A 24,142-nucleotide genomic window follows, 5' to 3' on the forward strand; every position below is an offset into this window, starting at 1 on the left:
CATGTTGGCCAGGCCGGTCTCGAACTCCTGACCTTAGGTGATCCACCAGCCTCAGCCTCCCAAAGTGCAGGGATTACAGACGTGAGCCACCGCACCCGAACAACACCAGTTCTTATTATATACAATATATTTATTAGTTGATTTCCAGTACACACATAATGTAATTTCAGAATTACTAATCCATAAGCATATAAGAAGGACATTTATTAAGTAGCACTGCATTTATGTACCATTGTTTTATATTTAGCCTTACATTGTCCACTCATATACTGTTTTCAAAGTTGCTACCTATTTATTTTCTTCTAAGTGAAGTTATGTTATTCATTTGTATACACTTAATTTCAGTTGTTAGTATTCGTATTCCATTTTGGGTCAGCCCAAATACAGGTTGGTTTTAACAGTTTATTATCGAGTATATGAAAGGTATGTATGTGAAACATTACTGTGCTGATAAAAGTCAGAGCTACATGCAGAAAAATGTCACTCCTTTCTTATCTTTGCTACCCTATTGTCATTCCTTCTTTCTTTCCACCTTTTCCCCACATACACCCTATATGTAACCAATCTCTCTAGCCTCTGGCTTATCCTTCTTGTATTTATTTTGCACAAATGAGTAGATTCATGCATAATTTTTCATATCTCATTTTTTCTTACATGAAGGGTAACATACAATAGCTATATTCTTTTGTGCTTTACTTTTTTTTTTTTGAGACAGAGTTTTGCTCTTGTTGCCCAGGCTGGAGTGCAATGGCGCAATCTTGGCTCACTGCAACCTCTGCCTCCCGGTTTCAAGCGATTCTCCTGCCTCAGCCTCCCAAGTAGCTGGGATTACAGGCATGCTCCACTACGCCCGGCTACTTTTGTATTTTTAATAGAGATGGGGTTTCTTCATGTTGATCAGGCTGGTCTCTAACTCCCGACATCAGGTGATCCACGTGCCTTGCTCTCCCAAAGTGATGGGATTACAGGCATCAGCCACTGAGCCCGGCCTGTGCTTTAGTTTGTTTTTTTTTTTTTTTTTTTCCCCTCTTTTTTCTTTCTTTTTTTTTTGAGAGGGAGTCTCGCTCTGTTGACCAGGCTGGAGTGCCGTGGCACTATCTTGGCTCACTGCAAGCTCCGCCTCCTGGGTTCATGCCATTCTCCTGCCTCAGCCTCCCGAGTAGCTGGGACTACAGGCGCCCGCCACCACATTCAGCTAATTTTTTGTATTTTTAGTAGAGACGGGGTTTCACCATGTTAGCTAGGATGGTCTCGATCTCCTGACCTTATGATCCACCCACCTCGGCCTCCCAAAGTGCTGGGATTACAGGCGTGAGCCACCGTGCCCGGCCCAATTTTTGTATTTTTAGTAGAGATGGGGTTTCATCATGTTGGCCAGGCTGGTCTCAAACTCCTAATCTCAGGTGATCTGCCTGCCTCGGCCTCTCAAAGTGCTGGGATTACAGGCGTGAGCCACTGCACCCAGCCTTCTTTATTCTTTTAAATAATCCATTGTGCAGTTATACCATAGTTAATTCAACCACTTTCCTATATATGGACATTTAAGTTATTTCCAATACTTCATAATTACAAACAATGCTGCAGAAAGTAACCTTACACAGACATTTTCATATGGTTGAAGCTGTACCTCCAAGGTATATTCCTAGAAATGGGATTGCTGGGTTAAAATTTAAGTGCACCTGAAGTTCTTTTAAGCACTGACACATTTTCTTCCAGAATAGTTGTGCCAATTTGTATTCCCACTAGTGATATGATTTGTAAATATTTATTCCCAGACTGTGGCTTGACTTTTCATTTTCTTTTTTTTAATTTAATTATATATATATGTGTGTGTGTATATATATATGTATGTGTGTATATATATACAATTTACATATGTGTGTGTATATATATATATACAATTTACATATATGTATATATATATTTTGAGATGGAGTCTCACTCTGTCTCCCCGGCTGGAGTGCAGTGGTGCAATCTCGGCTCACTGTTTCCTCTGCTCCTGGGGTTCAAACGATTCTCCTGCCTCAGGCTCCCGAGTAGCTGGGATTACAGGCGCCTGCCACTGCACCTGGCTAATTTTTGTACTTTTTAGTAGAGACAGGGTTTCACCATCTTGGCCAGGCTGGTCTTGAACTTCTGACCTCGTGATCCACCCACCTCGGCCTCCCAAAGTGTTGGGATTACAGGCGTGAGCCACCGTGCTCGGCTGACTTCATTTTCTTTTTTTTTTGAGATGGAGTTTCGCTCTTGTTGCCGAGGCTGGAGTGTAATGTCGCAATCTTGGCTCACTGCAACCTCCACCTCCCGGTTCAAGCAATTCTCTTACCTCAGCCTCCAGAGTAGCTGGGATTACAGGCATGTGGCCACCACGCTGGCTAATTTTGTATTTTTAGTAGAGACAGGGTTTTCCCATGTTGGTCAGCCTGGTCTCGAACTCCCGACCTCAGGTGATCCACCTGCCTTGGCCACCCAAAGTGCTGGGATGAGCAGGCATGAGCCACCTCGCTTCGCCGACTTTTCATTTTCTTAACAGTATCTTTCATATTGCAGAAGTCTTACATTTTTGTGAAATCTAATGTATCATGTTGTACTTTCTTTCTTTTCTTGTTTTTTTTTTTTTTTTTTGAGGTGCAGTTTTGCTCTTTTGCCCGGGCTGGAGTGAAGTGGCGCGATCTTGGCTCACTGAAACTTCTGCCCCCACCGGGTTCAAGCAATTCTCTTTCCTCAGCCTTCTAAGTAGCTGGGATTATAGGTGCCAGCCACCACGCCTGGCTAATTTTTGTATTTTTAGTAGAGACAGGGTTTCACCATGTTGGCTAGGCTGGTCTCCAACTCCTGACCTCAGGTGATCCACCTGCCTCGGCCTCCCAAAGTGCTAGGATTACAGGCGTGAGCCACTGCGCCTGGCCTTGTGTTGTACTTTCATTGGTTGTGTCTTCGTTGTTATATCAAAGAAATCATTGCCTTAACCCAAGGTCGTAAGTATTTTCTCCCATGTTTACTTCTAGAAGTTTTATAGTGTTAAATTTTATATTTAGCTCATAGATTCATTTGACTAAATTTTTGAAATATTGTGCAAGATATGAATAAAAGCTTGTTTTTCACTTCTGGTTTGTGGATATTCAATTATTTGAACACCACTTGTTAAAAAGACTGTCCTTTCTCTACTGAGTTGCATTTGCACCTCTGTCAAAAATTAATTGACCACATGTATGTGAGTCCTTTTCTAAACACTCTATTCTATTCCATTCATGTATTTGTCCGTCATTACACCAATACCATACTGTCCTGATGATTGTAGTTCTTTTTTCCCCCTTTTTACTACCTAATTGCCAAATGGTGTTTCTTCCAACCTTGTGTTTTTTCCACTTCCAGAAGATTGCCCCTTTAAATTGTGCATCTTTAAACACAGTTATGCTGGGTGCAGTGGCTCATGCCTATAATCCCAAGCACTCAGGAGGCTGAGGTGGGAGGATCATTTGAGCCCAGGAGTTTCAGACCAGCTTGAGCAACACAGTGAGATCCCATCTCTAAAAAAAATAAAAATAAAAAAATAATTAGCTGACCATGGTGGCACTTGTCTGTAGTCCCAGCTACTTGGGAGGTGAAGGAGGAAGGATCTCTTGAGCCCAGGAGTCCTAGGCTGCAGTGAGCTATGACTGCATCACTGAACTCCAGCCTGGGCAACAGAATAAGACCTTGTCTACAAAAAAAAAAGAGAGAGAGAGGTAAAAGGAGGTTCGACCCACATTGCCAGTTTAGGGTGGAGTCCAGGACCAGAGTGAGAACTTCCTTGATGCCTTTTGGCCGATCAGATGGTACTTTTACCAGGCCCACCATGGCTGCTCATGGACCAGTCAGCATGCACTTCCTCCCTTTTGAGCCCATAAAAACCCCAGACTTAGCCAGACTCAGAGACTCCTAGGGACTACCTGCCTGCAGACAGAAGCTATCCACTTTGAGTGGCCTATACTCATCAGGCCTACCTGCCTTTGGATAGCAGCTACCCACTTCAAGTCTCCTCTACCCTTGTTGGGATGACTTGCCTGCGGATAGGAGCTACTCACTTCAGGTATCCTCTCTGCTGAGAGCTGTTCTGTTGCTCAGTAAAGCTCCTCTCCACCTTGCTCACCCTTCAGTTGTCCGTGTAAACTCATTCTTCCTAGACATGAGACAGGAACTTGGGACTGAACAGCAGGAGCTAGAAGAGCTGTAACACATCCCCAGCTTGCTCACTGAGCTATGGGTTGTGACATGCCCCCGGACCGTGTGAGTGAAAAGTGGTGATCCTTCTGAGGGCCCAGACCTCTGAGCTTATGGGCACCACTGAGTTTCCCTCATCCAGACACTGGTGCCTGCAGCAGAACCTGCTTGTGGTATGTCTGGTCCAGCCACAGCCTCTCCCAGAGCCAGTGCTTGTGCCAGCACCTGGAGATGCCTGCCCTGCTGCTACAGCGGGGGTGCACAGTGGCCAGACCCTGCACTTGCTTGCTCACACACCCCTCGGTGCTCCATGCCTGGCTCACCCTTGGCAGGCATGGGATCCGGGCCGGTATCACGATCTGAGGGCAGCTTGCTGGGCCTAGTAGGTGGAATGAGCCCAGTGGGCATGAGCAAAACTCAAGCAGAGGCGTCGCTGGCCACAGAGGTTTCTGGCTGGCAAAGTGACACCCATAGGATCCTGTGACACTGTTTTATTAAATTTCAATTTCTTTTTCTTTTTCTTTTTCTTTTTTTGAGATGGAGTCTCCCTCTGTCACCCAGGCTAGAGTGCAGTGGCACAATCTCGGCTCACTGCAATCTCTGCCTCCCAGGTTCAGGCGATTCTCCTGCCTCAGCCTCCCGATTAGCTGAGATTACAGGTATGCACCATACCTGGCTACTTTTTTTTTTTTTTTTTCTTTTTGAGACAGAGCTTCACTCTTGTTGCCCAGGTTGGAGTGCAATGGTGCAATCTCGGCTCGCTGCAACCTCTGCCTCCCGGGTTCAAGCGATTCTTTTGCCTCAGCCTCGTAAGTAGCTGGGATTATAGTTGTGTGCCAACATGTCTGGCTAATTTTTTGTATTTTTAGTTGAGACAGGGTTTCACCATGTTGGCCAGGCTGGCCTCAAACTCCTGACCTCAGGTGATCCACCCACCTTGGCCTCCCAAATTGCTGGGATTACAGGCATGAGCCACCACACTCGGCCAAATTTCAGTTTGTAATTGTATATCGCTAGTGTAAATAAATGGTTTTTGGTTTGTTTTATTTTATTTGTATTTATTTATTTTTTTTTTGAGATGGAGTGTCACTCTGTGGCCCAGGCTGGAGTGCAGAGAAGCGATCTTGGCTCACTGCAACCTCTGCCTCCTGGGTTCAAGCGATTCTCATGCCTCAGCCTCCCAGGTAGATGGGACTACATGCACATGCCACCACGCCCGGCTAATTTTTATATTTTTGATAGAAAGGGAGTTTCGTCATGTTGGCCAGTCTGGTCCTGAACTTCTGGACTTAAGTGACCTGCCAGCCTTGGCCTCCCAAAGTGCTGGGATTACAGGTGTGAGACGCTGCTCCTGGCCTCTTTGGTAAATTCTTTGGGAGTTTTTACATGGACAAACTTTTTGTTGTAAATAGAAACCATGTTGCTTCTCTCTTTCCAATCCATTTTCCTGTATTTCTTTTTTTGACCTTATTGAATTGGTTAGGACATTTATCCAATGTTGAGCAGAAGTGATTAGAACAGAACCTTTAGAGCACTTGAGACGTTTACCATTAAGTATGATGCTAGCTGTAAATGTTTTGTAAATGCTCTTTATCAGGTTGAGGAAATTACCCTCTATTCCTCATTTATTATCGAGCTTCTTTTAGAAATCATGAATGAATGTTGAATTTTGTCAACTTCTTTTTCTGTATATACCGAGGCGATAAATGGTTCTTCTTTAATCCGTTGACATAGTGAGTTACATTTAGAAATTATCAAATTTTGAATCAGCCTTGCATACCAGGGTAAATCCCACTTGTTCATGATACTATTTTTTAAGGATATTGTTTGTTTCTATTTTCTATTTTATTTTATTGGTCACCTATCTGTCCCAGAATTTTTGAAAATCTTTTTTTTTAATTTCTATAAAGATTTTTATTTAGAACTTTTTTTTTTTCTTTCTTTCTTTATTATTATTATACTTTAAGTTTTAGGGTACATGTGCACAATGTGCAGGTTAGTTACATATGTATACATGTGCCATGCTGGTGCGCTGCACCCACTAACTCGTCATCTAGCATTAGGTATATCTCCCAATGCTATCCCTCCCCCCTCCCCCCACCCCACAACAGTCCCCAGAGTGTGATATTCCCCTTCCTGTGTCCATGTGTTCTCATTGTTCAGTTCCCACCTATGAGTGAGAATATGCGGTGTTTGGTTTTTTGTTCTTGTGATAGTTTACTGAGAATGATGATTTCCAATTTCATCCATGTCCCTATAAAGGACATGAACTCATCATTTTTTATGGCTGCATAGTATTCCATGGTGTATATGTGCCACATTTTCTTAATCCAGTCTATCATTGTTGGACATTTGGGTTGGTTCCAAGTCTTTGCTATTGTGAATAATGCCGCAATAAACATACATGTGCATGTGTCTTTATAGCAGCATGATTTATAATCCCTTGGGTATATACCCAGTTATGGGATGGCTGGGTCAAATGGTATTTCTAGTTCTAGATCCCTGAGGAATGGCCACACTGACTTCCACAATGGTTGAACTAGTTTACAGTCCCACCAACAGTGTAAAAGTGTTCCTATTTCTCCACATCCTCTCCAGCACCTATTGTTTCCTGACTTTTTAATGATTGCCATTCTAACTGGTGTGAGATGGTATGAAAATCTTATGAAGCATTTTTTGTGACTATTTTCATGAGGTGAGAGATATTGGTTTGTAGTTTTCTTCTTTTACATCTGTCCGATTTTGATATCAGGGTAACGCTGACATCAAAGAATGAGTCAGGAATTGCTCCTTCTTCTTCAACTTTTTGGAAAAGTTTGTGAGTGATTAGTATTATTTCTTTTTCTGTTTTGTTTTTTTGAGATGGAGTCTTACTCTGTCATACAGGCTGGAGTGCAATGGTGTGGTCTCGGCTCACTGCAACCTCTGCCTGCCGGGTTTGAGCAGTTCTCCTGCCTCAGCCTACCAAGAAGCTGGGACTACAGGTGCGTGCCACCACACCTGGCTAATTTTTGCATTTTCAGTAGAGACGGGGTTTCACTATGTGGGCCAGGCTGGTCTTGAATTCCTGACCTCGTGATATGCCCACCTCAGCCTCCCAAACTGCTGGGATTACAGGTGTGAGCCACCATTGCCCAGCCTAGTTTTTCTTTCTTTCTTTTCTTTCTTTCTTTCTTTCTTTCTTTCTTTCTTTCTTTCTTTCTTTCTTTCTTTCTTTCGTTCCTTCCTTCCTTCTTTCCTTCCTTCCTTCCTTCCTTCCTCCCTCCCTCCCTCCCTCCCTCCTCCTTCCTTCCTTCCTTCCTCCTTCCTTCCTTCCTTCTTTCTTTCTTTTTTCTTTTTTTTTTTTTTTAGACGGAGTCTTGCTCTGTCGCCCAGGAGACTGGAGTGCAGTGGCACCATCTCGGCTCACAGTAACCTCCGCCTCCGGGGTTCAAGCAATTCTCTGCCTCATACTCCCAAGTACCTGGGATTACAGTCACCCACCAATATGCCCAGCTAATTTTTTGTATTTTTAGTAGAGATAGGGTTTCACCATCTTGGGCAGGTCAGTCTCCAACTCCTGACCTCAAGTGATCCACCCGCCTCGGCCTCCCAAAGTGCTGGGATTACAGATGTGAACCACCGTGCCCGGCCTAGTATTATTTCTTTTTTTTTTTTTTTTTTGAGACAGAGTCTCACACTGTCGCCCGGGCTGGCATGCAGTGACACAATCTTGGCTCACTGCAACCTCTGCCTCCCAGGTTCAAGCAATTCTCCTGTCTCAGCCTCCCAAGTAGCTGGGATTACAGGTGCCCGCCACCATGCCCGGCTAATTTTTTGTATTTTTAATAGAGATGGGGTTTCACTATGTTGCCCAGGCTGGTCTTGAACGCCTGACCTCATGATCCACCCTCCTTGGCCTTCCAAAGTGCTGGGATTACAGGCTTGAGCCACTGCACCTGGCGTATTTATTTCTTAACCACCATACTATGTATTAGTTGTGATGTTATTCTTTATCACTTGGCTTGGCCAACTTTGTCTCCCGTCTCCTGTGTTCTTGACTTAAGTTAGATTTGCTACAACTGCATCACCTCTTTTTCTGATTCCAATATTTCCATACTTAACGTTTGATTATTCCTTTTTAAATTAAAAAAAAATTAATTGGGCCAGCCACGATGGCTCACGCCTGTAATCCCAGCACTTTGGGAGGCCAAGGCAGGTGGATCACCTGAGGTTAGGAGTTTGAGACCAGCCTGACCAACATGGTGAAACCCCGTCTCTACTAAAAATACAAAATTAACTGGGTATTGTGGCGCATGCCTGTAATCCCAGCTACTTGGGAGGCTGAGGCAGGAGAATTGCTTGAACCCAGGAGGCCGATGTTGCCGTGAGCCAAGATCATGCCATTGCACTCCAACCTGGGCAATAAGAGCGAAACTCCGTCTCAAAAAAAAAAATTAATTGTGGTAAAATATACATAAAATTTACTGCCTTAATTATTTTTAAGTATATAGTACAATAGTTTTAAGCGTGAATATATATTGCCATACATTATTTTGCAACCAAAGTCAGAACTATTTCACCTTTCAAAACTGAAGTTCTATATCCATTAAACAACAATATCCATTTCCCTTTCTCCTTATCCCCTAAAAACCACAACTGTACTTAGTTTCTATGAATTCAACTATTCTAGATACCTCATTTAAGTGGAGTCATAAAGTATTTGTCTTTTTATGACTGGCTTATTCACTCAGCATAGTCTGTTCAAGGTTCATCCATATTGTAGTGTATGTCAAAATATCCTTCAATTTTAAGGCTGAATAACATTCTATTATGTATATTTTAAAATTAAATTAAGTTGGCCGGGCACGGTGGCTCACGCCTGTAATCCTAACACTTTGGGAGGCAGAGGCAGATGGATCATGAGGTCAGGAGTTCAAGATCAGCCTGGCCAAGATGGTGAAACCCCGTCTCTACTAAAAAATACAAAAATTAGCTGGGCGTGGAGGCAGGCACCTGTAACCCCAGCTACTCTGGAGGCTGAGGCAGGAGAATCACTTGAACCCTGAGGTGGAGTTTGCAGTCAGCCGAGATCATGCCACTGCACTCTAGCCTAGGTGACAGAGTAAGATTCTGCCTCAAAAAAAAAAAATTAAATTGAATTAAATTTTTTTTTTTGAGATGAAGTCTCGCTCTGTTGCTCAGGCTGGAGTGCTGTGGTGCAATCTTGGCTCACTGTAACCTCCATCTCCTGGGTTCAAGCGATTCTCCTGCCTCAGTCTCCCAAGTAGCTGGGATTACAGGCACCCGCCACCATGCCTGGCTAATTTTTGTGTTTTTTAGTGCAACATGAGGTTTCATCATGTTGGCCAGCGTGGTCTCAAACTCCTGACCTCAAGTGACCTGACCACCTCAGCCTCCCAAAGTGCCGGGATTACAGGCATGAGTCACTGTGCCTGGCCTCCATTGTGTATATATATAAATATATACCACATTTTGTTTATCCATTTATCTGTCAATGGACACGGGTTACTTCTACCTCTTGGTTATTGTGAATAAAGACACTATGAGCATGAGTGTACAAATATTTCTTAGGGACCCTGCTTATAATTCTTTTGGATGTATACACAGAGAACAATTGCTAGATCATATAGTGATACTATTTTTAATATCTGGAGGAACTGTCATCCTTTTCTTCACAGCAGCTGCACAATATTACATTCCTACCAGCAGTGCACAGGGTTCCAATTTTGCACAGCCTCACCCACACTTGTTATTTTCTGTTTTTTTCATAGTAGCCATCTTAATGGGTACGAAGTAGTATATCATTGTGGTTTTGATTTACATTTTCCTAGTTACTAGTTACGTTGAACATATTTTCATATATTTTTGGGCCATTTGTATATCTTTTTTGGATCCTTTGCCCATTTTAAAATTGGTTTATTTGGGTTTTTGTTTTTGTTTTTTTGGGGGTATGGAGTGTCACTCTGTTGCCTAGGATGGAATGCAGTGGCACAATCTCGGCTCACTGCAACCTCTACCTCCCAGGCTCAAGTGATTCTTGTGCCTCAGCCACCCAAGTAGCTGGGATTACAGGAGTGTGCCACCATGCCTGGCTAAGTTTTGCATTTTTTTTTTTTTTTTTTTTGAGATGGAGTCTCACTCTGTCGCCCAGGCTGGGGTGCAGTGGTGCAATCTCTGCTCACTGCAAGCTCCGCCTCCCGGGTTCATGCCATTCTCCTGCCTCAGCCTCCCGAGTAGCTGGGACTACAGGCGCCTGCCACCACGCCCGGCTAATTTTTTGTATTTTTAGTAGAGACGGGGTTTCACTGTGTTAGTCAGGATGGTCTCGATCTCCTGACCTCGTGATCCACCCTCCTCGGCCTCCCAAAGTGCTGGGATTACAGGCGTGAGTCACCGCGCCCGGCCTAAATTTTGCATTTTTAGTAGGGACGGGGTTTCACAGTGTTGGCCAGGCTGGTCTCAAACTCCTGACTTCAACTGATCTGTCCACCTCAGCCTCCCAAAGTCCTGGGATTATAGGGGTGAACCACCAGTGCACAGCCTATTTGGGTTTTTTGGTTTTTCTTTTTTGACATTGAGTTTGTACAAGTTATTTATATATTGTGGATATTAACCCTTAGTGGATATACAATTTGCAAATATTTTCTCCCATTTCCTAGGTTGACTTTTCAATCTGTTGATTTTTGTCCTTTGACAAACAAATGTTTTTAACTTTGATATAGTCCATTTATCTTTTTTTTTTTTTTGAGACGGAGTCTCACTCTGTCGCCCAGGCTGAGGCTGGAGTGCAGTGGCTCGATCTCAGCTCACTGCAACCTCTGCCTCCCGGGTTCAAGTAATTCTCCTGCCTCAGCCTCCCAAGTAGTTGGGTCTACAGGCGCCCACCACCATGCCTGGCTAATTTTTTTTGTATTTTTAGTAGAGACGGGGTTTCACCATGTTAGCCAGGATGGTCTCGATCTCCTGACCTCGTGATCCGCCTGCCTCAGCCTCCCAGAGTGCTGGGATTACAGGAGTGAGCCACCGTGCCCAGCCCATTTATCTATTTTTACTTTTGTTGCATGTGATTTTGTGTCATGTCACCAAGAAATCATTGCCAAATCCAATGCCATGAAGCCTTTCTCCTGTGTTTTCTTCTAAGTGTTTTATAAGTGTTAGGTCTTTAATCTATTTTGAGTTTAATTTTTTATATGATATAAGATAAGGATCCAACTTCATTCTTTCGTGTGTAGGTATTCAGTTTTCCCACCAACATTTGTGTGTGTGTGTGTTTTTTTTTTTAAAGACTGTCCTTTCCTCATTGGATGGCCTTAGAATCCTTACGGAAAATAATTTTACCTTATGCTATGAATATACTATACTATACACATACTGTTAACTTGGTGTTTATTTATGGGCTCTCTATTCTATTCCATCAGGTTATATGCCTGTCGTTATGCCTGTACCACATTATTTTGATTAATGTAGCTTTGGAATAAGTTTGAAATCAGAAAATGTGGGATCTCCAACTTTGTTATTCTTTTTCAAGATTGTTTCAGCCATTCAGGATCCCTTGAGATTCCATGTAAATTTTAGGATGAATTTTTCTATTGCTGCAAAAGAAAAAAAAGCCATTGGGATTTTGATAGGGATTGCATTAATCTGTAGATTGGTTTGGGTAGTATTGACATCTTAACAATATTAAATATTCCAATCCATAAATATGTGATATCTTTCCATTTACTTGTGTTTTCTTTAATTTCTCTCAGTAACATTTTGTAGTGAAAACAACAAGTCTTTTACCTCCTTGGGTAAGTTTATTTCTAAATTTATTATTATTATTTAAAATATTTATTTATTTATTTATTTATTTTTGAGACAGAGTCTTGCTCTGTTGCCCAGGCTGCAGTGCAGTGGCGCGATCATGGCTCACTGCAAGATCCACCTCCCGGGTGAAGAAATTCTCCTGCCTCAGCCTCCTGAGTAGCTGGGATTATAAATGCCCACCACCATGCTGGCTAATTTTTGTATTTTTAGTAAAGATGGGGTTTCACCATGTTGGCCAGGCTTGTCACGAACTCCTGACCTCAAGTGATCCACCTGTCTCGGCCTCTCAATATTATTATTTTTGAGACAGAGTCGCTCTCTGTTACCCAGGCTGGAGTGTAGTGGCGTGATCTCAGCTCACTGCAACCTCTGCCTCCCAGGTTCAAGTGATTCTCCCACCTCAGCCTCCTGAGTAGCTGGGATTACAAACACCCACCATCATAGCTGAATAATTTTTGTATTTTTGTAGACACAGGGTTTCACCATGTTGGCCAGGCTGGTCTTGAACTCCCAACCTCAGGTGATCCACCCGCCTCGGCCTTCCAAAGTGCTGGGATTACAGGCATGAGCTGCGATTTCTAAATATATTATTATTTTTGATGCTATTATAAATGGCATTGTTTTCTTAATTTCTTTTTCATATTGCTCAGTGTTAGTGTAGTTAGCAAAGTGACTGATTTGTATGTATGTTTTACCCTGCAACTTTGCTGAATTTATTGTTCTAATAGTGTGTTTGTGTGTGTGTGTGTGTGTGCGTGCACATGCACACAGAGGGTAATCCTTAGGGCTTTCTACATATATAGAGTTTTCTACATATGTAGGGTTTCTACAATTTAAGATCATGTTATCTATGAACAGAGATAATTTTACTTTTTCCTTTCCAAATTGTGTGCCTTTTATTTCTTTCTTTTTTTTTTTTTTTTTGAGACAGAGTCTCGCTCTGTCTCTCAGGCTGGAGTGCAGTGGCACAGTCTCAGCTCATGCAAGCTCTGCCTCCCAGGTTCACGCCATTCTCCTGCCTCAGCCTCCCAAGTAGCTGGGACTACAGGCACCTGCCACCACGCCTGGCTATTTTTTTGTATTTTTAGTAGACACGGGGTTTCACTGTGTTAGCCAGGATGGTCTCGATCTCCTGACCTCATGATCCGCCCGCCTCGGCCTCCCAAAGTGCTAGGATTACAGGCGTGAGCCACCGTGTCTGGCCTTTATTTCTTTTTCTTGCCTAATTGTCTAGGATTTCCAATACCAGGTTAGATAGATGGTGAAAGTGGGCATCCTTGCCTTGTTCCTAATCTTGGAGGAAAAACTTTCAGTCTTTCACTGTTGAATATATTATAACCTGTGGGCTTTTCGTATATGGCCTTTATTATGTTGAAGAAGTTTTCTTCTATTTCTAGTTTCTTTTGTGTATGTTTTTTGTTTGTGTTAAGACCGGGGCTCACTCTGTCACCAAGGCTGGAGTGCAGTGGCATAATCATGGCTTACTGCAGCCTTGACCTCCCAGGTTCAAGTAATCCTCCCACCTCAGCCTCCTGACTAGCTGTAACTATAAGCACACACCACCATACCTGGCTGATATTTTTTATTTTTTGTAGAGCCAGGGTTTCACCATGTTGCTCAGGCTGGTCTCGAACTCCTGGACTCAAGTGAAACTTCTGTCTTGGCCTCTCAAAGTGCTGGGATTACAGGCGTGAGCTACTGTGCCCAGCCTCTTGTGTATTTTTTTTTTTTTAAGTAATGAAAGGGTGTTAAATTTTGTCAAATGCTTTTTCTGCATCAATTGTGATGATCACGTGTTTTGTTTTGTTTTTTGGTCATTCTGTTCATTTGGCACATTGCATTGATTGATTTACATATATTTAATCATCCTTGCATTCCAGAAATAAATCTCACTTGATCGTGGTGTATAATCCCTTTAACATGCTGTTGAATTCTGTTCACTAGTATTTTGCTAAGGTTTTCTGTATCAATATTCATCAGGCATGTTTGTATTTAGTTTTCTTATTTTGTAGTGCCTTTGTCTGGCTTCGATATACGTTGGCCTCAAAGGATGAGTTGGGAAGTGTTTCTTCCTCTTCACTTTTCTGGGAGAATTTATGAGGAGTTAGTAGTATCTTTTCTTTGTTCACTGTGCTATATGTTAGCTTGTAATGTTATTCTTCATCATTTGGTTTAGCAAACTTTGCCTTGGCTCACCTGTGTTCCTGACTTAAATTATTATTTGCTGTAACAGCAAATACACCTAACATCAGAATACTCATTTTGCATGATGATTTGTTTGGCAAAATCCAAATCTTACTCTTTTTTTTTTTTGTTTCAAGTATTAATCAAAGCTCGTATATAAGATTACTTTATTCCTACGTCTTCTCAATTGTTTCTTCCTTGTATTTGCTCTTTTCCTTTCCTACTTGGCGAGATTTGGCTTTCTGTTCAAGGATCTTTTTGCGGTCTTTGTCCAGTTTTAGCCTAGTGATAACCACCTTGCTGGGGCGAGGGCCTACATGGACAGTTGTGCCATTAGCCTTTTTCCGCTGCACCTGTTCAATGTAGATAATATATTTCTTCCTGTAAACCTGGACTACTTTGCCAATTTGCTGACCTTTATGGTGTCCTCATACAACCTGAACTTCATCATTCTTTCAGATGGGCACGGATCGCATGTTGTACTTCTGTCTCAGCTCTTCGGAAAGAGGGGAAGACATAATCTTCCTGCGAATGTGGGAAGGTGTATTGAAATGCCTTTTGTGATTCTTGCTTCAGTCGGAAGTCACAAAGGGATTGAACTTCATTTTGGCCACCCCGGCTTCGGAGATGGCGGCAAAAGGGAAGAGAACTACACACTTATCTTACTCTTATTATACGGACTGTAGAGAAAGTTCAGTTTGTCTGAAGCCAAAATGAAAGAATAATAAAGTTGGAAGGGGTGAACCAGTGGTTCTTAACTGTCAGATTTACTGTGCCTTTAAAAAATATTTTTAACATTCTCTTTATTCCTCTAAAATGATATTCATAGATAAACTACCTATACTTTAAAAATTAATATGTGTGAGTATAAGTAAAAGGAAAGCAATTTATAATAACATGCATTTCAGTGTGTAAATCCTAGGTCAAACTTCACTAGAAGTAGACCGAGGCTTGCGTTGATACATAAAATTAAAATAAATATGAAAGATACAAATGGAGGCTGATACAAATTCAGTTTTATTGTACTGGCACTAAATACTATTATCACTAGTGCATTGCTGTTGGTATTGTGGTGTTCCAGAATGGTGAAATTTTCTTGAAGAAATTTTAAAGAACTTTTTTTATTGATTTACGTAGTATTTGTATTCCTGGAAATTGCAGTGTATCATTAAATTGGGCAAAAAACACATGGTGTTAATTTTTTTTTTTTTTTTTTTTTTGAGACAGAGTTTCACTCTTGTTGCCCAGACTGGAGGGCAATGGCGCGATCTCGGCTCACTGCAACCTTTACCTCCTGGGTTCAAGACATTCTCCTGCCTCAGCTTCCTGAGTAGCTGGAATCACAGGCATCCACCACAATGCCTGGCTATTTTTTGTATTTTTAGTAAAGACGGGGTTTTACCATGCTGGCCAGGCTGGTCTCGAACTCCTGACCTCAGGTGATCCACCCACCTCGGCCTCCCAGAGTGCTGGGATTACAGGCATGAGCCACCATGCCTGGCCAAAAAAAATTTTATTTTTTAGAGGCAGGATCTCACTTTGTCACCCAGGCTGGTCTCGAATGCATGGCTTCCAGAGATCCTCCCGCTTTGGTCTCCCAAAGCACTTGGATTACAGGCGTGAGACACTGCTCTTGGTCTGTGTTTATATTTTATATTATTTTATTTTTATTTTTATTTTTATTTATTTATTTATTTATTTATTTATTTTTAGACAGTGTCTCGCTCTGTCGCCCAGGCTGGAGTGCAGTGGCGTGATCTCGGCTCACTGTAAGCTCCACCTCCCGGGTTCATGCTATTCTCCTGCCTCAGCCTCCCCAGTAGCTGGGACTACAGGCACCCGCCACCACGCCCAGCTAATTTTTTGTATTTTTTTTTAGGAGAGACAGGGTTTCACCGTGTTGGCCAGGATGGTCTCGATCTCCTGACCTCGCGATCTGCCCTCCGCAGCCTCCCAAAGTGCTGGGATTACAGGCGTGAGCCACCGCACCCAGCCTTGTGTTTATATTTTAAAAGGAGTTTGGTTTAAGGCTTGGATAATTATAAACAGATTTTTTTTTTCCTACATGAATTCCGGTGAGACACACAAAAATCACACAGGATTTGAAACAGTTCTTCACTGTGTGATACTGTCCACTGCACTGTAGGGTGGGCTAGCATTCCTTAGTACCCTCTACTAAATGCCAGTAGTCCATCCTCACAATTATTATGACAACCAAAAATGATTTCACAAATTTCCAAGTGCCATATATGAGGTAGTAATTACATCCGTAAAAAATTTCTAGGATAGAGTGAAGAAAAGAGATTTGCTGATAAAATTCTTTTTCTTCCCCATATACTCAATGTACTAAGCTAATAAGTGGTAAGATTCTTGAGCAAAGGAGATAATGAAAGAAAAGTATGTTTGAGGCATAGTCTGATAACTGCTTTCCAGGTAAGAAAGGAAAAAAGAAGCAACTTGCATTTTTTTCTGTTTTCTTTTTCTTTCTTTCTTTCTTTCTTTCTTTTTTTTCTTAGCAGCTACAGCTTATAAAGCACTTTCACAAATTTTATACACTTCACATCCACTGTGTATTTAGTATCTCCATCATTTTACAGAGGCGGCAGAGGGAGCTCAGACATACCGTGATTTATTAAAAGTCATTTTAATGAAAGACCTAGAGTTAAGATCCAGATATGGCTTCAAACCCAATGCTCTTTCCATTATATCATAGCATTGCTAGGATGATGAAGGCAGAAAAAGGAATTTTTTTTTTAAGAGGGAAAATTTGAGACTCACAATAAAAGCTAGAATTAGCAAGACTTTAATTGGATAGCTTTCAATTAACTGTCACTGACGTTCTGAGAAGAAAGATGACCAAAGCTTCTTTTCAAACTGAAGATTAATACATGCCCCCTTCTTATTCTGACAGGACATTGATATGCAGCTGAGTGAAATAATGAACAATGTGCATCGGATAATGACTCGCTATACTCTTGTTTTTAACTCGTCCTCTGAAAGGAATGTCTCCCTTACAGAACATAAGAAAAAACAGAGAACCAATTTTCTTGAGAAAATGGCTACTTATGCTAAGACTATTGAAATAAGAGAAAAGACTCTTGCCAACATTCTGGCCTGGTTGGAAGAATGGAGTAAGTTTACAGAAGCGGTTCAGAGGAAAACCATAAAGTTAATGAAAAAGAGAAGAGAATATATAAGTAAATTTTGAAGGATTAATCAGATTAAAGAAGAAAAGACTAAGGAGGTTATTCAGAGAATGGTTATCCTCTATTCCAGTAGGAATAAAATAGGAAAAATATAGGCTTATTCACTTAGTGCCAGCTATGCTGGCCTCCTTGCTTTTTTTAAAGCATGCCAGCAGTGTCTTTATGCATACTATTCCCTTATCTGGAGCATCTTCCACCAAATGGACACATGGCTCATTCCCTGCTTAAATTCCACTTTGAAATGAGATGTTCTCTGACCATCCCCATTCCCTACCACCTGGCACTTTTCCTTACACTTTACCCTTTTTTTTTTTTTTGAGACAGGTTCTCACTGTGTCACCCAGACTGGAGTGCAGTGGCACGATCTCAGCTCACGGCAACTCCCGCCTCCCAGGCTCAAGCGATTCTCCTGCCTCAGCCTCCCTAGTAGCTGGGACCAGAGGCATGCAGCACCACGCCCGGCTAATTTTTGTATTTTTAGTAGAGACAAGGTTTCACCATGTTGGCCAGGCTGGTCTTGAACTCCTACCTCAAATGATCCACCTGCCTTGGCTTCCCAAAGTGCTGGGATTACAGGCATGAGCCACTGCGCCCGGCCTACCTTTCTTTATTTTTGTCTATAGCATTAGTATCTGACTTCCTATATAATTAACCTTTTCTCTCTCTCCTTTCACCAGAAGGTAAGCAGTATGAAGTTAGGGAACTTGTTTTACTTAATGTTGTATCCACAGCATCTAGAATAGCACACGTCAGAGTAGACACTGGTTGAATGAAAGAATGAATAAACTGGCCAGGTGCGGTGGCTCACGCCTGTAATCCTAGCACTTTGGGAGGCCAAGGCAGGTGGATTGCCTGAGCTCAGGAGTTCAAGACCAGCCTGGGCAACACGGTGAAACCTCGTCTCTACTAAAATACAAAAAATTAGCTGGGTGTGGCGGCATATGCCTCTATTCCCAGCTACTCGGGAGGCTGAGGTAGGAGTACTCTTTGAACCCGGGAGGTGGAGATTGCAGTGAGCCAAGGTCGTGCCACTGCACTCCAGCCTGGGTGACAGAGTGAGACTGTCTCCAAAACAACAACAACAACAACAACAACAACAACAAGAATGAATAAACTAAGAATATCAAAAAAGGGAATTTTATTTTGTTGCTAGAAATTTCATGCAGCGAGGGTTAGAAATACTGGATAATGGCCGGGCGCGGTGGCTCATGCTGGTAATCCCAGCTCCTTTGGGAGGCCGAGGCTGGCAGATCACCCCAGGTCAGGAGTTTGAGACCAGCCTGGCCAACATGGTGAAACCCCATCTCTACTAAAAATTCAAAAAGTAGCTGGGTGTGGTGGCACACACCTCTGGTCCCAGCTACTAGGGAGGCTGAGGCAGGAGAATCGCTTGAACCTGGGAGGTAGAGGTTGCACTGAGCTGAGATTGCACCACTGCACTCCAGCCTGGGTGACAGAGCCAGACTCATTCTTAAAAAAAAAAAAAAAAAAAAAAGACAACTGGATAAACTTGCCAAATGAGTTAATTGGGGCTTAGATCTCCAATATTAAAACACACACACATAGGCCGGGTGTGGTGGCTCATGCCTGTAATCCCAGCACTTTGGGAGGCTGAGGCAGGCAGATCACCTGAGGTCAGGAGTTCAAGACCAGCCTGGCCAACATGGTGAAACCCCGTCTTTACTAAAAATACAAAAATTAGCTGGGCATGGCGGCACATGCCTGTAATCCCAGCTACTCGGGAGGCTGAGGCAGGAGAATCGCTTGAACCTGGGAGGCAGAGGTTGCAGTGAGTGGAGATTGCGCCTCCGCACTCCAGCCTAGGCAACAAAGCAAGACTCTGCCTCAAAACAAAACAAAACAAAACAAAACACACACACACACACATTTTAGGTACCAAACCAAATAGACACTTTTTAATCTGATTCATGTCTTTATGTCTAAGACTTACTATTTAGCCTTCTATTCCAAGTTTCTTCCTTTTTAATTTCTTCATAGAGAAAAGCCTCAGAATGGCAGTAAGTGTGAGATACCTATATTCCCCAATATTACTGTATTGAGTAGTTACCCAATATTATAAGCCTATGTAGCTATAGTTATTTATTTTTCTGCACAAAAATGATTTTTTTTTTACTCTCTTCAAGATGATGTTTTGTCTGAGATGACTCTAATGGATGTTGATGAACACTACCACTGGATAGCACAAATGGAGTTGTTACCGGACACGTTAAAAACTATTGAGAACAATGTCAAGATACTAAGCAGATTTAGTACATCTTTCCTCGACGAAAAGAAGAAACAAAAGAAAAAAATATGTAAGGGTGCTTTATGATTTTGGAGCTGGAGTAGACGGAATTTGACTTTTTCTTAAAGAAACAACTTTTTTTTTTTTCAGTCTCGCTCTGTCACCCAGGCTGGTGTGCAGTGAGTGGCCTGATCTCAGTTCAATGCAACCTCCACCTCCAGGTTTCAGGTGATTCTCCTGCCTCAGCCTCCAGAGTAGCTGGAACTACAGACGTGTACCACCACGCTTGGCTAATTTTTGTATTTTTAGTAAAGACAGGGTTTCACCATGTTGGCCAGGCTAGTCTCAAATTCCTGACCTCAAATTATCCACCTGCCTCGGCCTTCCAAAGTGCTGGGATTACAGGCGTGAGCCACTGCACCCAGCCAAAAACAAAACAGCTTTATTGAGGTATAATGTGCATACATGTTAAGTGTACAATTAAATGATTTTCTGTGTATTTACAGAGTTGTGCATTTATCACCACAATCTAATTTTATTTTTATTTATTTTAAATTTATTTATTAATTTAATTTTTTTTTGAGACAGGGTATCACTCTGTTACCCAGGCTGGAGTGCAGTGGTTACCCAGGCTGGAGTGCAGTGGCCAGATCTCAGTTCACTGCAACCTCCACCTCTTGGGTTCAAGCGATTCTTGTGCCTCAGCTCCCCGAGTAGCTGGGATTACAGGCACCTGCCACCACGCCTGGCTAATTTTTTGTATTTTTAGTAGAGACAGGGATTTTACCATGTTGGCCAGACTGGTTTCAAACTCCTGACCTCAAATGATCCACCAGCCTTGGCCTCCCAAAGTGCTGGGATTACAGGTGTGAGTCACAGCACCCGGCCAACAATCTAATTTTAGAACATTTCCATTATCCCGAAAAGATCCCTCATACTAATTTATAGTCAGTCCTTATACCCATCAGCAGCACCACACAGTCACTAATGTATTTTCTCTCACACTACATTTGTTTTATCTGGATATTTCACACAAACAGAATCATATTGTATGTGGTATTTTCTGTCTATTTTCTTTCAACTAGCATAATGTTTTTGAAATTCAGCCATGTTATAGGGCATTTTGGTAATTTATTTTCATTGTTAGTTTACACAGTTGTTTGGATATACCACATTTTGTTTACCCATTCACCAGTTGATATACATATGAATTGTTTCCACTTTGGGGCTTTTATAAATAATGCCATTATTTACCCATTTTTTGGGGGGGTTAGATAGCTAGGAGTCGAATTGCTAGGACATATGGTAAGTTTATGTTTAACTTTTAAAGAAACTCTTAACTGTTTTCCAAAGTGACTGTACCATTTTACACTCTCATCAGCAATGTACACAGGTTCCAATTTCTCCATTTCCTCAACAACACTTGTTATTGTCTGTCTTTTTTTTTTTTTTGAGATGGAGTTTCACTCTTGTTGCCCAGGCTGGAGTGCAGTGGCGTGATCTCAGTTCACTGCAACCTCCACCTCCCGGGTTCAAGCGATTCTCCTGCCTCAGCCTCCCTAGTAGCTGGGATTACAGGCACGTGTCACCATGCCCTGCTAATTTTGTATTTTTAGTGGAGATGGGGTTTCTCCATGTTGGTCAGGCTGGTCTCAAGCTCCTGACCTCAGGTGATCCACCCGCCTCTGCCTCCCAAAGTGCTGGGATTAGAGGCACCCGGCCTCTGTCTGTCTTTTTTTTTATTATGGCCTTCCTAGTACCTGTGAAGTGGTATCTCACTGTGGTTTTGGTTTGCATTTTCCTAATGGCAAATGATACTGAGCATGTTTCATGTGCTTATTAAGCTATTTCTGTACATTTTTTGGTGAAATATCTATTCAAGTACTTGCCCATTTTTGAAATTGAGTTTTAACTTTTTTTTTTGAGACAGAGTCTTACTCTGTCGCCCAGGTTGGAGTGCAGTGGTGCGATCTCAGCTCACTACAACCTCCACCTCCTGGGTTCAAGCGATTCTCCTGCCTCAGCCTCCCGAGTAGCTGGGATTACAGGCGCATGCCACCACGCATGGTTAATTTTTGTATTTTTAGCAGAGATGGAATTTCGCCATCTTGGCCAGGCTGATCTTGAACTCCTGACCTCGTGATCCACCCTCCTCGGCCTCCCAAAGTGCTGGGATTATAGGCATGAGCCACTGCGCCTGGCCGAGTTTTAACATTTCTTTACAGCTTCTGGATATAGGTTTTTTTTTTTTTTTTGACAGGATTTTGCTCTGTCGTCCAAGCTGGGGTGCATTGGTACAATAATAGTACACTGCCGCCTGGAATTCCTGGGCTCAAGGGATCCTCCTGCCTCAGTCTCCTGAGTAGCTGGGACTACAGGTGTGTGCTACCACACTCAGCTAATTTTTAAAAACTTTTTGTAGAGACAGAGTCTCATCGTGTTGTCCAGGCTAGTCTCAAACTCCTGAGCTCAAATGATCCTCCTGCCTCAGCCTCCCAAAGTTCTGGGATTATAGGCATGAGTCACCACACCTGGCTGGATATAAGTCCTTTATCAGAAAAGTGATTTGCAAATATTTTCTCCCTGCCTATGACTTGTCTTTTCATTTTCTTAGTGGTGTTTTTGAAGCCTAAAAGTGTTTAATGTTGATGAAATCCAATAAATGTATCAATTTTTTTTATGAATCATGATTTTAGTATTGTACTAAGAACTCGTATCACTCAGGGTTCAATAAGAGAGGCAGAAGAATTAGTATGACATTATATATAATCCTTATATATATGTAGATTCCATTGCAATTGGGAAACATACTTTGTATGATTTCTTTTCATTTATTTATTTATTTATTTATTTTTGAGACAGTCTCACTCCGTCACCCAGGCTGGAGTGCAGTGGCGTGATCTCGGCTCACTGCAATGTCTGCCTCCTGGGTTCAGCGATTCTCCTGCCTCAGCCGACAATGCCACTAGGCATGGGCTTTTCCAGGCTTTGCTCCAAGTCAAATCATCCCTGTAGGCAGTAGAGTTGTCAGTCCCCACAGCCTGCCTCACTCTGGTAGAAGTTCCAGGCCATGGATCTGGCGGTTGAGGATGGACGCGACTCCAAGTTTGCAAACTTTCCCTGTTTGTTACTGAGGTTCAGTAGTTTTTCGTGAATAAATGCTTCTCAATGTGTTGTATGCCTTTGGTCAATTTCAAAGTCCTAAAATAGTTGTTTTGGCAATTTTGCCCTGTTTTATCTTTGCCTTTTGGGAAGAAAAAGATTGCTGATTTTCTCACTCAGACATTCTGCAAATCTTTTCAAATGTGTGTCTTTTTTTTTTTTTTTTTTTTTCAGACAGAGTCTCACTCTGTTGCCCAGGCTGAAGTACAGTGGTGTGATCTCGGCTCACTGCAACCGCCGCTTCCCAGGTTCAAGTGGTTCTCCTGCCTCAGCCTCCCAGGTAGTTGGGACTACAGGCATGCGCCACCATGCCTGGCTAATTTTTGTTTTTTTAGTAGAGTTCACCATATTGGCCAGGCTGGTCACGAACTCCTGGCCTCAAGTGATCCACTTGCCTCAGCTTCCCAAAGTGCTGGGATTACAGGCATGAGCCATTGCGCCTGGCCAAATGTGTGTCTTTTTTATCTGTTAATTTATGACACTTTTGAAAGAACCAAGGCAAGCTTTGATTCAGAAAAAAGAGAAAAGAGAGACAGGAATCTGAGAAAGAAAGTGGAAAGCACTAGCATAACCAAAACCAGAGAAAAGTTTTGTCTTGAATTACATCTTTTATTTTATTTTATGTATGTATGTATGTATGTATTTTGAGACGAAGTCTCACTCTTTTACCCAGGCTTGAGTGCAGTGGCGCAATCTCGGCTCACTGCAACCTCCACCTCCCGAGTTCAAGTGATTCTCCTGCCTCAGCCTCTTGAGTAGCTGGGATTACAGGCATGCGCCATCACACCTGGCTAATTTTTGTATTTTTAGTAGAGACAGGGTTTCACCATATTGGTCAGGCTGGTCTTGAACTCCTGACCTCAGGTCATCTGCCCATCCAGGTCTCCCAAAGTGCTGGAATTACAGGCATGAACCACCAAGCCCTGGCCTTGTCTTAGATACATTATATCTAACCCCAAACTTGTAACTAAAATTAAGTTGAGGTCACAGCTGAGTTCATGTCCTAAACTCTGGAGGCAGAAGTTCTAGGTGATTGCCAGGTACTGTGGCTTGCACCTGTAACACCAGCAACTCAGGCAGGGAGGCTGAGGTGGGTGGATTGTTTGAGCCCAGGAAGTTGAGGCTGCAGTAATCGTGCCACTGCACTCCAGCCTGGGAAACAAGGAGATCCCCTCTCAACAAAAAAGAAAGAAAAACTTCTAGGTGATTATGTGAAAACAGTCATTCCTATAAAAATAATACTGTTTATTTTAGAGCTAAAGTTTTCAGATTAATCTTTATCTTATATTTAATTAGTTATAGTTAATCTAGGCTAAATTCCTTAGGTTTAAAC

General features: G+C 42.3%; 1 protein-coding gene and 1 pseudogene across 1 annotated transcript in view; one reads left to right on the plus strand and one right to left on the minus strand.

Annotated features, from left to right (window-relative positions):
* The window catches only part of FAM186A (family with sequence similarity 186 member A), a 72,547-nt gene that overhangs the window by 18,824 nt on the left and 29,581 nt on the right, over window positions 1-24,142 (plus strand). Inside the window, exons 2-3 of the mRNA XM_055095667.2 lie at window positions 17,108-17,327; window positions 19,547-19,717. Coding sequence (XP_054951642.1) covers window positions 17,108-17,327; window positions 19,547-19,717 — 391 coding nt within the window. The remainder of the gene's footprint in view (window positions 1-17,107; window positions 17,328-19,546; window positions 19,718-24,142) is intronic.
* LOC106635366 (large ribosomal subunit protein uL24-like) lies at window positions 9,420-14,801 on the minus strand (annotated as a pseudogene).

Source organism: Pan paniscus, chromosome 10 (genome assembly GCF_029289425.2).
Source record: "Pan paniscus chromosome 10, NHGRI_mPanPan1-v2.0_pri, whole genome shotgun sequence".
Taxonomy (NCBI): Eukaryota; Metazoa; Chordata; class Mammalia; order Primates; family Hominidae; genus Pan; species Pan paniscus.